Source organism: Ctenopharyngodon idella, chromosome 8 (genome assembly GCF_019924925.1).
Source record: "Ctenopharyngodon idella isolate HZGC_01 chromosome 8, HZGC01, whole genome shotgun sequence".
NCBI lineage: Eukaryota > Metazoa > Chordata > Actinopteri > Cypriniformes > Xenocyprididae > Ctenopharyngodon > Ctenopharyngodon idella.
This window is the reverse complement of record NC_067227.1, coordinates 7185455-7197546: the sequence shown is the minus strand read 5'-3', so window position 1 is coordinate 7197546 and position 12092 is coordinate 7185455. Positions and strand designations below refer to the sequence as shown.

At 33.6% G+C, this 12092-nt stretch overlaps 2 protein-coding genes across 6 annotated transcripts in view; both read left to right on the top strand.

Annotated features, from left to right (window-relative positions):
• Window positions 1-9459, top strand: part of LOC127517776 (dematin-like) — a 31572-nt gene extending 22113 nt beyond the window's left edge. Inside the window, exons 7-16 of the mRNA XM_051903866.1 lie at window positions 1456-1594; window positions 1685-1729; window positions 1825-1974; window positions 2308-2444; window positions 3517-3622; window positions 4360-4409; window positions 4986-5075; window positions 5900-5965; window positions 6112-6192; window positions 6277-9459. Of these exons, the coding sequence (XP_051759826.1) occupies window positions 1456-1594; window positions 1685-1729; window positions 1825-1974; window positions 2308-2444; window positions 3517-3622; window positions 4360-4409; window positions 4986-5075; window positions 5900-5965; window positions 6112-6192; window positions 6277-6390 (978 nt within the window). The 3' untranslated portion in view covers window positions 6391-9459. The remainder of the gene's footprint in view (window positions 1-1455; window positions 1595-1684; window positions 1730-1824; window positions 1975-2307; window positions 2445-3516; window positions 3623-4359; window positions 4410-4985; window positions 5076-5899; window positions 5966-6111; window positions 6193-6276) is intronic.
• A 1324-nt stretch (window positions 9460-10783) lies between these two features.
• si:dkey-220o5.5 (actin filament-associated protein 1-like 2) overlaps window positions 10784-12092 on the top strand; it is a 68999-nt gene continuing 67690 nt past the window's right edge. For 2 of the 5 annotated variants that reach the window (XM_051903094.1, XM_051903093.1), the window contains exon 1: window positions 10787-11075. In XM_051903094.1, coding sequence (XP_051759054.1) covers window positions 11060-11075 — 16 coding nt within the window. In that variant the 5' untranslated portion in view covers window positions 10787-11059. Of the gene's footprint in view, window positions 11076-12092 lie in introns of all 5 variants that reach the window. The other 3 variants (XM_051903092.1, XM_051903091.1, XM_051903095.1) reach the window with 3 other exon arrangements.

Genomic DNA, 12092 nt, shown 5'->3' with positions numbered 1-12092 from the left:
TTAAAATTACTTTTCTATTTTAATATATTTAAACTGTAATTCACTGCAAAGCTGAATTTTCAGCAGCCATTACTTCAGTCTTCAGTCTCACACAATCCTTTAGAAATCGTTCTAATATTCTGCTCAAGAAACAGTTCTTATTATTATCAATGATGAAAAAAGTTTTAGCTGTTTAAAATTTTTTGGAGACGGTGATATTATTTTCAGGATTCTTTGATAAATAGAAAGTAATAAAAACAGCATTTATTTGAAATAGAAATCTTTTAACGTTATAAATGTCTTTACTGACACTTTTGATCGATTTAATGTGTCCTTTCTGAATAAAAGTATTAATATCTTATGATCTTAAAATCATACTGGCCCCAAACATTTGAACGGTTGTGTAAATGTAGAATTTAATTCATTGTGACAAATTAATTTTTACATTTTTAAAAGTCTCTCAATTAATGTGAGTACAGTATATATAATAATTAGTCAAGAATTAGAAAAATGCTGTTTTAAATAGCTTTAGTTGGAATTCAGATCGCAGCTGCCACCACTTGACATGTTAGTTCCTAAGACTCAACAGAAGTTAAATTTTTTATAATTGTATTTTTTATTACCTATATTTTATTACCTTTTGTATATTACATATACAAAATTTGAATATGCTCAAGGTGTTCCTAAATACATATACCACTTATAAATCAAACAATATATTAAATGAAAGAAAGTTTTTGAAAGAACAAAGTTGATAACATTGTCACGTAACATGAGTACAAGGAGCGCACAATGAATGAGAGTCAAACAAACGGTCTTCATGTAGAAATCCACAGGGAAACGTAAATAAACAGAAAATTAAACAGAGATAAACAGAGAATACTCCACAGCAGTGTTGCCAACTGCTTTCAATTGAAAGTAGCTAAAACTGGTAACTAAATGTCACTAGATGACATCATAATGGCAAATTCATTGATCTATAAAAATATGGATATAGATCAAGAATCAAGAATAAGGTTTGTCCAAGAAGTTGCTAGATTTGTCTCTAAACTTTTTTTAAAAAATCTCAAAAGGGGAAGGAAAGTCACTAAATCTAGTGACAAAATCGCTAAATTGGCAACACTGCTCCACATCTACACAGATGTAAAACATTGATGAGATCGGACAGCCAACTGAAAGACACAGGGAGTATAAAAATACTAGAACAACGGAGGGAGCTAATGAGTTAATTAATTAACAACAGATGAACTGAATGAGAAAGAAACAGACATGAAAACCATGGTCACAGAAACACAAAGCATAATCCTGACAAACACCAGATTTTTTCTTTTTAAAAACCCAGTATTGAAGCAATAAACTGCCAGTGGCCTTGCAGCAGATATTTTACCATGTTCAAAGATCAAACTATTTTATGATCTGCTTTAGAGTCTCTCTGCATGATTCTTAATCACACAGTCCTTCTACGTGTAATTCCAGAACAGTCTATCAAAGGATGTGCGGGATTGGTCAGAGCCCAAGTCATCGGGCAGCTCATCTCCTGCCTCCACGCAGCTGAGTAAAAGCATAACTGTCAGCACAAAAGTCCCACATCAGCAACAGCACTTCCACAGGCCAGGTTAGGCAGTACAGCCCCTCACAAACACAGCTATGAAACCTCAGGCAACATCACACACTAAAACTAAACAACCTTAATTTTTCCTTCCAGACAATGGGACCAACATATTCAAGAAGCCGCCTATATATAAACAAGGTATGAAATATCACTACTGCTCTTATATCGGATTCAATTGTAAATGATTTTCTTGGGCATATTGAGTATATGTATGTGTATTTGAATGGATGTAGATGTCTCAGCAGCTGTTCCGCACTCTAAACACATGGAGGATTTAATCATTGAGTCATCGAAGTTTCCTGCCGCCCAGCCTCCAGACCCCAACCAGCCCTCTAAGATAGAGACAGACTACTGGCCCTGTCCACCCTCACTAGCTGTTATAGGTAATAAACTCTCACGCTAAGATCCAATTTTTGTTGTTGTTGTTTCTCTTAAGGAATTTTAGGAGAAACACTAACTGCAGTTCAGTTAGCCCTATAAAGCCTACTGTATCATATTTAATAAGGCCTCTACATTATTAACACGATCAAAACTTTGCTAAAAAAACATGTACGCAATCTTCCACATGCCTTCTGTCATCTGATTGATAGTTTACATGTACAGTACATGCAAATTTAAGTAGTATTTGGTATCGTGACACAATTTTATGATGTGGTAGTATTGACGTTCTTACACTCTTCATCTCATATTTATGGACATTTTTGTTTGTGCAACAGAGACAGAACGGAGAAAGAATGTGGCATCCAAGACAGCTGAGGGAGAGGAGGGTGAGGAGGATGATAAGTATGATGACAATGATCTGTCTGAAGACATGTGGAGACTTCGGCAAATGCAGAAACAAGAGCTCAACAAGGTGTAAAATTATCTGTAAAATTTTTTCATTCAAAGAATTACAGTGGCTGTTCACGGTGTGATGTCCTGCAGTTTTACTGTTAAACAATTTTAAATGGCTTTTTCTAATTCTTTTTTATTTATTTTTTTATAAATGTATAAATTTTTTCTGTAAGGGCGCATTAAAACAGTTTAAATCAGTGAAACAAAAAAGTCAACAAATGTGACAATAAAGACATTTATAAAGTTATAAATAAATACTTATTGTTCTTTTGAACTTTCTATTTATCAAAGAAAACTGAAGAAATGTATCACGTTTTCCACAAAAACATAAAGCAGCTGTTTAGCATTGATAATAATAAGAAATCAGCATATTAGAATAATTTCTGAAGGATCATGTGACACTGAAGACTGGAGTAAAGATGCTGAAAATTCAGCTTTGCCATCACAGGAATAAATTACATTTAAATTATATTAAACTAGAAAACATTCCATTTAAATTGTAATAATATTTTATAATATTACTGTTCATACTGTGCATCTGATCAAATAAATGCAGCCTTGGTGAGCATATTAAAAAGTCTTACTGACCCCAAAAGTTTGAAAGGTAGTATTGTACATGCAGTCTTTATGTCCAGCTATTAATAACAAATATTTAACTATTTGTATATTTTTAAAAAATTATTTCACACTACAGACTCATCAAAAAGGTAAATAAAAATTAAGGGAATCTTTAATAAAAATAGTGACTAACCACACCACCTAAAATACACACTTTCCCTTTTACACTCATTTAAATTTTAACTTTCTTTCCTGTTTTACCTTTTCTTCTTAAACCTTATTTTCTTTAGAAACTAAGGCTAAAGGTTTATTGGGTTGATTCTTATTTGTAAGATCTTTTGTCTCACTCGACCTTCAAGTGAAGGCCAAAGTTGGTTTCGAATGAAGGACAAATCTTTAGGGATTCTTGCATTTCCTGTCGAAACAGGGAGCCATGCTGATCAATTCAGTCTCTCAGCCTGAGTATATTGTTTCAGTTTCCACCTCACCCCCCAAACTCCCTCTTCATCTCTCACTCTCTCTCTTTGTCACAGATTCAGTCTAATCTAGGAAAACTGATACTAAAGGAGGAGATTGAGAGATCGGCCCCTGTCCGTAGGAAAACACGGTCCCTGCCCGACAGGACAGCCATGCATCTGGGTACATTTGAATGTGTGTGTGTGTGTGTGTGTGTGTGTGAGTGTTTGTGTCGTCCTGGTATTCCCTATGTAATGGGGAAACAGCTTTCCATGAGGAAAACAGCTTATAAATCATATTAATCCTAAGTGATGTTTTTTGAAAATGTAAAAATGCAGAAAGTTTTCTGTGATGGGTAGGTTTAGGGGCACGGTTAGGGTTAGGGGATATAATATACAGTTTGTACAGTATAAAAATCATTATATCAATGTCCCCATAAACCCTCCGGAATGCGATTTCAACCAAGGGGGACACCCCCCATCCCCTCAAAAAAACTGACATGTAAGGAACAGAACAACAGAAAGATAAGTAGCATTACTGACAGCAGCTGTTGAATGTAGTGGAGATCTGAGTCAGTCTTTCCAACTGCAGTCAGAGCTTATGTATGACAGACTAATAATCTGAATTAGATTAGAGCTTATAGGTCTACAGGGGAAAGGTCAACGTCTAGAGAACTCTTTCATTCAACAATTTCATTATTGCATAACATTGAATCCTGCGTCACCGAAAATGGTTGTGATTCCAGTTAAAATATTGACCTTTTAGTGGCCCCTTCTGGTTGAAGAAATGTACTGCATCCACATGATAAACATTCCTAATGGAAAAACAAGTTGGCTTCAGCACCACTACTTTTATATGATGACTATTTGGATGCTATTTGTGCCAGTACATTAACATGTTTCTTCTTTTCTTTTATACAGCCTCCAAATCCCCCTCATTTCCTTCCTACACTAAGACTGGGCTTACTAGGGTGAGAAAATAAAATCTGATTTGATATGTCAGCTTTGTTGGATCCATCCTTAAAGGGATAGTTCACCCAAAAATGAAAATTATCCCATGATGTACCCACCCTCAATCCATCCTAAGTGTATATGACTATTTTCTTTCAGACGAACACAATCGGAGATGTATTTAAAAAATATCCTTTGTCCTCCAAGGTTTATAATGGTTGTGAATGGGGGGGACACATTTTGAAGCCAAAAATAATGCATCTATCCATAAAAAAAGTAATTCATATGACTCCAGGAGGTTAATAAAGGTCTTCTGAAGCGAAGCGATGCATTTTTGTATGAAAAATATCCATATTTGAAACTTTATAAATTCAAATAATGGATGGATGCATTATTATTGGCTTCAAAACGCATCCCCCCATTCACAACCATTATAAACCTTGGAGGACTATGGATATTTTTAAATATATCTCCGATTGTGTTCGTCTTAAAGAAGATAGTCATCATGGGATAAAATCATGGGATAATTTTCATTTTTGGATGAACTATCCCTTTAATTACACTGATATAATTAGTCTTGTGTTTATGTGTTACAGCTGCAGTCTGCAGAGTTCTCCTCTTCAAACAGTGATAAAGGGAGTCAACGTAAGTCTGGGGATTTAGATATTTCTGTTTTATTCTATTCTGTTCTATTCTATTCTGTTGAGTAGAGTAATTTTTGTCATTTTTGTAATGTTTATTTACACTTCAATCAGAGTGCCAGTACCAAGAGGCATCATTCTGTTCTATTCTATTCTATTCTATTCTATTAGTAATTTAGAGTAATTTAGAGTGCCAGCATTGAGTAATATTTCTATTCTATTTTAAATAGCAGAGCATTTTTTCCAGTATTAAAAGCACCATGGTTTCTATATATTTTATTATACAATATTTATATTAAGAATCATAATTTTACTCTGATTTAGAATAGTAGTCATCTTTATCATGTTTATTTACACTTTAAACAGAGTGCCTAGGTTTATTATTCTATTCTATTCTGTTCTATTCTGCTTTGTTGTTATCTATTCTCAACATTTTCATAGGAATAGAAATCAAATTGAATTGAATAGGAGAGATCTTTGTGTGAATGTTTTTATACCTCCTGCTCATTATATTATCATTTGTTTCTCTCTCTTTACAGATTTCCAGGTATGTATTAATTTGCATTCAAAAAGTGTAACCAAATAAATTGATATTCTTAACAGCTAAAACTGATCAAATTACAGGTTTAGTTAGTTCATTTAGCAAACACTTTTATTTAAACCAAATTAAAATGAGGAATACTACAAAAGCTGTTCATCGTAAATAGACAATAGGAGTATTAACATTTCAGAAATAATCAAAGATTTTAGTGCGTCAAGCTTTGCAACCTTCAATCTCACAATTTTACAATCATATTTTTGTAATAATGGCACAAATCACAGTTGTGGTTATGATATGTGGTCTTACAGTGGTCTTCTCTCTTTTATAGAATGGAGATGCCCAAAGCAGAAGGATAGACAGAGGGAATTCACTCCCTAGTATGCTGGAACAAAAGGTGATATAACCATGTCATCTGCCAACTAATCAAGAGTGTTTTGTATTCATCAGAGCTCTTGTACATATTGTTGCTAAGTGACTGCTTGCTCTTGGTCAAAGTTCATTAATTGTGTGTTTGTTTGAAACTATGTGTTCGTTTGGCAGATTTACCCATATGAGATGCTCATTGTGACCCACAGAGGCAGAAACAAACTCCCACCTGGTGTAGACAGGACAAGATTGGAGGTAAACATTGTTTTTGTTCATTATTTGACCCTGTTGCACTGTTCTGTTGGGAACAAAGGTTGACCATTGAACCTCTCTCTCCAGAGGCACCTGTCACCTGAGGAATTTCAGAATGTCTTTGGAATGTCCATAGAGGAATTTGACCGGCTTTCCCTTTGGAAGAGGAATGATCTGAAAAAGAAAGTCTCTCTCTTCTAATAGAGGAAAAATGTGTTCTTTTACAAACACTGTCACACGTCTGCACTTCCACTTGTGAAAACAGTACAAGTGATATAAGTTAAGGAAAGATGAGGAAATGTGATATAAGGAATGTGATTTTGGAGCCAGCAAAAAAATCAGTTATCCTTATCGTTTGATAAGCCCCATATCTGATTGCAGCTAACAATCATGTCTGAGTCATTGATGTTGTCTCTTTTACTAGTTGCAGCTACTAAGTCAGGACTTCACTGAGGTTACTGAGTCCTCTTCTCTGTGTGCTTTGTAAAGCTAAAATGATATACACAGACATGAAGGCTAGCAGTACACATGAAGCAGATATGAATCACACTAGTTATTTGAGTAGACCAAATCCCTGCAGAACAGTATGATTCAGAAGTCCAGATGAACCAGCAGGAACCTGTGAGTTTCATTCACTATGAAGTCACTGCCACACTTCTCAGCCTTTATGTGCTAAGTTTGAGTTACCTTCAGAATATGGGTCAGTGATATAACGCTCATTCCCGCCAAGATGTATTAATTTAAAAAATAAAAAAATGCATTTCATACATACAATGACTTCAATACACCTCTTCTATGATGAGCATGTTTTTGGGGGAGCATACAGTAAAAAAATGGGGTGTATAATGAAGTAAAAAAAAAAAAAAAAATACAGTACTGATATAATGAAATCACAAAGCCCAAATTAAAAGAATAAAATACTTAACAAGAAAACCTTAAGTAGTTTTGCATAATCTTTTCTAAAATATAAAAAATATCCAATATTTTAACAAAACTTCTTTACTGCTTTTTAATATTGTAAAAACTAAATCTGCTAAATCAAAGTCATGTGGTCCAACCACCATGCAGAAAAAAAAACATAGCACAGGAAATTATATTATAGAGAATGATAAGGTTCTTAAAATGTCAAATAATTTGACCTTTGTATGACGTGATAAGGTTAGTTCAGATTGTAAAATGTCCCAAAATCTTCATTATATTTATGAATTAATAAATCATGATATTTATTAATTCATAATTTATTTATTTATAATAAATTTACACTTTAATTGAAAATGGTATAAACATTTTTAAAAGCCATATGAAACCAATTTAAATGAATACAAAGAATACAAACTTGGCACTAGATTTTTTTTTATTCTTTATAGTCTTATTTGTCATTGACCCATATTTGTGAAAGCATCTGAATATTTGAATTAAGCGAAGCAGCTATTGCTGATAGTTCGGAAATTAGTACAGTTTATACGAGAGACTTACGATGCACATATATTGCACACCCTCATTCTTTACACCTTAACACCAATATAAAACAAACAATATAATACCTTAATGCCAATGCAAATACCAGCAGTACGATATCCGTACACGTATAGCAACAATTCTCATGGCAACAACGGATGTTACAGAGTGAGTTTGCTGTTCCAAATAGAGCTACTGTACATTAGTGAGAGTTTACTAAATATTGGATATGAGACGTATGAATCCTGCATGGCAAATGTATCCTGCTTTTCTTCAATGATGATGGATTGTGAATTGTGAGTGTAATCAATACTTCTCCTCTTCCGCAAGATGTATTGATCAAACAGTTTCACTCGCTCCTTCTATTCTTCCGTCTTTTTTTCGCTCCCTCGTCCCCATTTTGCTGCTATTGCCTTGTAAAGCACCTTTACTGTTTTGGTTCTATCCTCTCTTGTTCTTGACGGGTGGAATTTTCTTTTTTACAGTGTTCCTGTTTTATAGGATAAGGATAGGTTAGGATATAAAGGGATTTCATTCGTTAACACCTGATGGTTGCTGCTTGCCAGATGGTTTGATTTTGCAACCCTGGTTTTTGCTTTCTGTAGATTTACAGAATTTAACTGGCTCCCTTTCAGTGCACAGGTGTGAATTTGAATTGAATTGGTCACGACTCACAGGATGATGAATTGGAATTACAGGAAGATGAATTTACTGAACTGCAATTAAAAAAAGTCATATTCACACAACATAGATGTATACCTAAGTATACATAATTATATTATTTAACTATATTAATTAAAATTATATGAAAATGAATTAACTAATCTCAAATCTGTTCTGAATGGCACAGATCCCTGTAGTTCATATATTCTTCTTGCCCACTTCTAATGACATCTTATGTGTGACATCAGAGTGTATCTCTGAGCAAATGAAATTATTATGCTTTTATTGCTCCAATGACCAAATTAAGTGCTTAGATAGAGTGCATGCTTTGTACCTAGAGTTTGTACCTACAGAACGGAAATGTAACAAAAGCAAAACAATCACTAAAAAGCAACACATATCAACTTGAGAATGTAGAAGTACAAAAATAGACATTCCACATTCAGTTTTTTAGAAGTACTGCTCAAAAGGAAGTATGTGACTACTGGCTAGAGAGCTATTCTTAGCTTTTTGCCTATTTACAAACCAATAGTATTATTTGTTGTTTCAATAGCCTGCTGCCAGCAATTTGCTGTTCCTTCAACAGGACATAACTTATTTTATGTGAACACAATCTGACACCCAATTTACACTTCACAATACTCAATAATCATTAAATTATGCTACTTATCAATCATGATTTTTTTTTTTCCAATGACAGCTTAAAGTTGTGTTTTGTTCTTTATGAAATACTTTTTGCTGAATATTTTGCAGTAAGGCAAATGTAATGTAGTGCGACTACATCCTAAATCACTTGATTCACTAATACACTTAAAAGGTTGAATGTTTTCACAGTGCGAAAATATGCTCTTTTTAACCACATGTACATGCATCCGACAATTTTCATGTGAAAAATGTTCCAAATATTAACATAACACTGATCTTTCTCTACTTCATGAATAGTGCTTTTCTTCTTTTCCTTTTTTTATGTGAAAGTGTGATGAATGAAAAAATAAATAAAATGGATTTAGTAAAGTGAGTGTACATTGTTGTGATTTTATCAGTGGTATTGTTGTTTTATTATTTTGATTTGTAAGTGGCTTACTAATGATTTTTAACAGATCATTTGAATTAGTATTAAGTTCAATAAAGTTTATGATTTTAACAGTGTTTTGTGTCTGTTTTTTTGGTTGAAAATGTGATTAAGCCTTTCACATCCCACATAATAGGATAAATAAAGTTAAAGTGGGAAACTTTTGACAGTCATCTTAGCGTAGTCGTGGATTTGTTGGATGCTAACGTGAAGAAACTTAAAGTTTTGTGAGCGAACTCCAAAGGTTTGTGCGCGAACTCAAGGTTTCTCACAAAAGCATTGATATATAATTTTTCCCATCACCAGGGTGTTCTGTATTAAGGTCATGTACACTACCGGTCAAAAGTTTGGAAACATTACTATTTTTAATGTTTTTGAATAAAGTCTGTTATGCTTATCAAGCCTGCAGTTATTTGATCAAAAATACAGAAAAAAAACAGTAATATTGTGAAATATTATTACAATTTAAAATAATTGTTTTCTATTTTAATATACTTTAAAATATCATTTATTTCTGTGATGCAAAGCTGAATTTTCATCAGCCATTACTCCAGTCTTCAGTGTCACATGATCCTTCAGAAATCATTCTAATATGCTGATTTGATACTCAGTTATTATCAATGTTGAAAACAGTTGTGTTGCTTAATATTTATTTGGAACCTGTGATACTTTTTTCAGGATTCATTGATGAATAAAAGGTTAAAAAGAACAGCATTTATTCAAAATATAAATGTTTTCTAACAATATAAATCTTTACTATCACTTTTTATCAATTTAACACATCCGTGCTGAACAAAAGTATTATGGTAGTGTATATTGTTACAAAATATTCTATTTTAAATAAATGCTGATATTTTTTTAAACTTTTTATTCATTAAAGAATCCTTAAAAATTGTATCACAGGTTATAAAATATTATTAAGCAGCACAAATGTTTCCAACATTGATAATAAATCAGCATATTACAATGATTTCTGAAGGATCATGTGACACTGAAGACTGGAGGAATGATGCTGACATTTCAGTTTTGCATCACAGAAATAAATTATATTTTAAAGTTTATTAAAATAGAAAACCATTATTTTAAATTGTAATAATATTTCACAATATTACTGTTTTTTCTGTATTTTTGATCAAATAACTGCAGGCTTGATGAGCATAAGAGACTTCGTTCAAAAACATTAAAAATAGTAATGTTTCCAAACTTTTGACCGGTAGGCTAGTGTAAATTGCGCCATGTTTTCATTCGTAAACTGATTTTATTATTATTATTATTTTCCTATTATAAGTTAAATTAACATTTACTACCTCACATAGATAAATACTTTACTGTTCATTGGTACAGGTTATTTTGTAATTGCCACTATTGTCCAAATTGAGAGCATTGGGTGGCGCTGTTGAGCTGCTGTACATTGGCGGATTTCAGAAGCACAGCTGGAGGCGGAGAGTTCAGTGATACAGAGATGTGGAGTGGATGTTGACAATGTAGCCGCTTGTTTGGACAGTTTCGCTGTTATCTTCGTTTGACTGTCGCCTGACCTGCAACTCTCCCTTGATTCATTTCGAAATTGCACTTAAATTCACTTTAACTTCGTTTACACATCCAGGAACAGACACAGCGATGAACTCTGGAAGCGACCGAGAACATTTCACTTGGACGCTTTGATCATTTCCAGCGATGGACAAGCAAAAAGGTATTTATCTGTTGTCACATCAGTCTGTAGTCTGTATGAGTGCAGTGCTCCTGTGAAAGCTTCATATAGGCAACATCAGATCCACATATCATCCACACAGGTATTTTCCATATGAAAAAAAACTTTTTTGGTGTTACTGGGGAGTCAGCTGGTGTGCAGTGGCATTGGCACTGTCATTTTGAGCTATCGAGCAAGATACTCTAATCCTAAGACTGTCCTTGTAAGTCACTTTCCACTAGTTAGTAATGCTAGTAATCACATTGAATAGTTTCAATATAAGACCTCTTATGTCGTTTTTGTCTCATTTAGTCAAACAAAGCCTGCAGAAAAAGTCTGTGTCCAGTATCATTAACATTTTTTTTTTGTAATGTAGTTGAATCTTTTATACAAAGTGACATAGTGAATTAAAGTGGCTAAATGTCTTGATTAAATGAATCAGTCCCACTGGGATTCAAACCTACAACCTTTCCACTACCATCTGTAAAACTACACCACCACTGTAAAAGATCATACATTTCTGAACACATCTCAGCAGCTCTTTCAGAACTCAGAGGTGTTGAATTTTTCATTGTAAATTTCTCATAATTGCAGTTAGTGATGTTGTAGTTGTGCAGATTTGATCATTGTTCTGGAATGTAAGTAATAGTCCTACAGCTTCCCCCATCAGCCACGCCACCATGACTGAAATCTCAGGAGAGGAGCGAGTTTCTCGGTTTGTTTAAGTAAAGGTCAGAGAGCAGTGCTAATTTCACCAGCGGCGGCGTAGTGTGAAGTCTGACAGGAGCAAATGAGCTACTCCACCTCCCCCTGTGCTCCTTTCTGTTTCTGAAAACAAAACAAAACAAAAAATGTTGGGGAAAAAACTGACATCATAGATAATATTACTGTTTAGCTGCTGTGCACTTTTTTTTCTGACATTTTCTATAGTCACATTTTTTAGGCTTGAGTTGGAAGATATTTAAAAAATTTGCTAAATATTGAAAAATTGTATATGTGTCAGGGTTATGTCTGTTTATA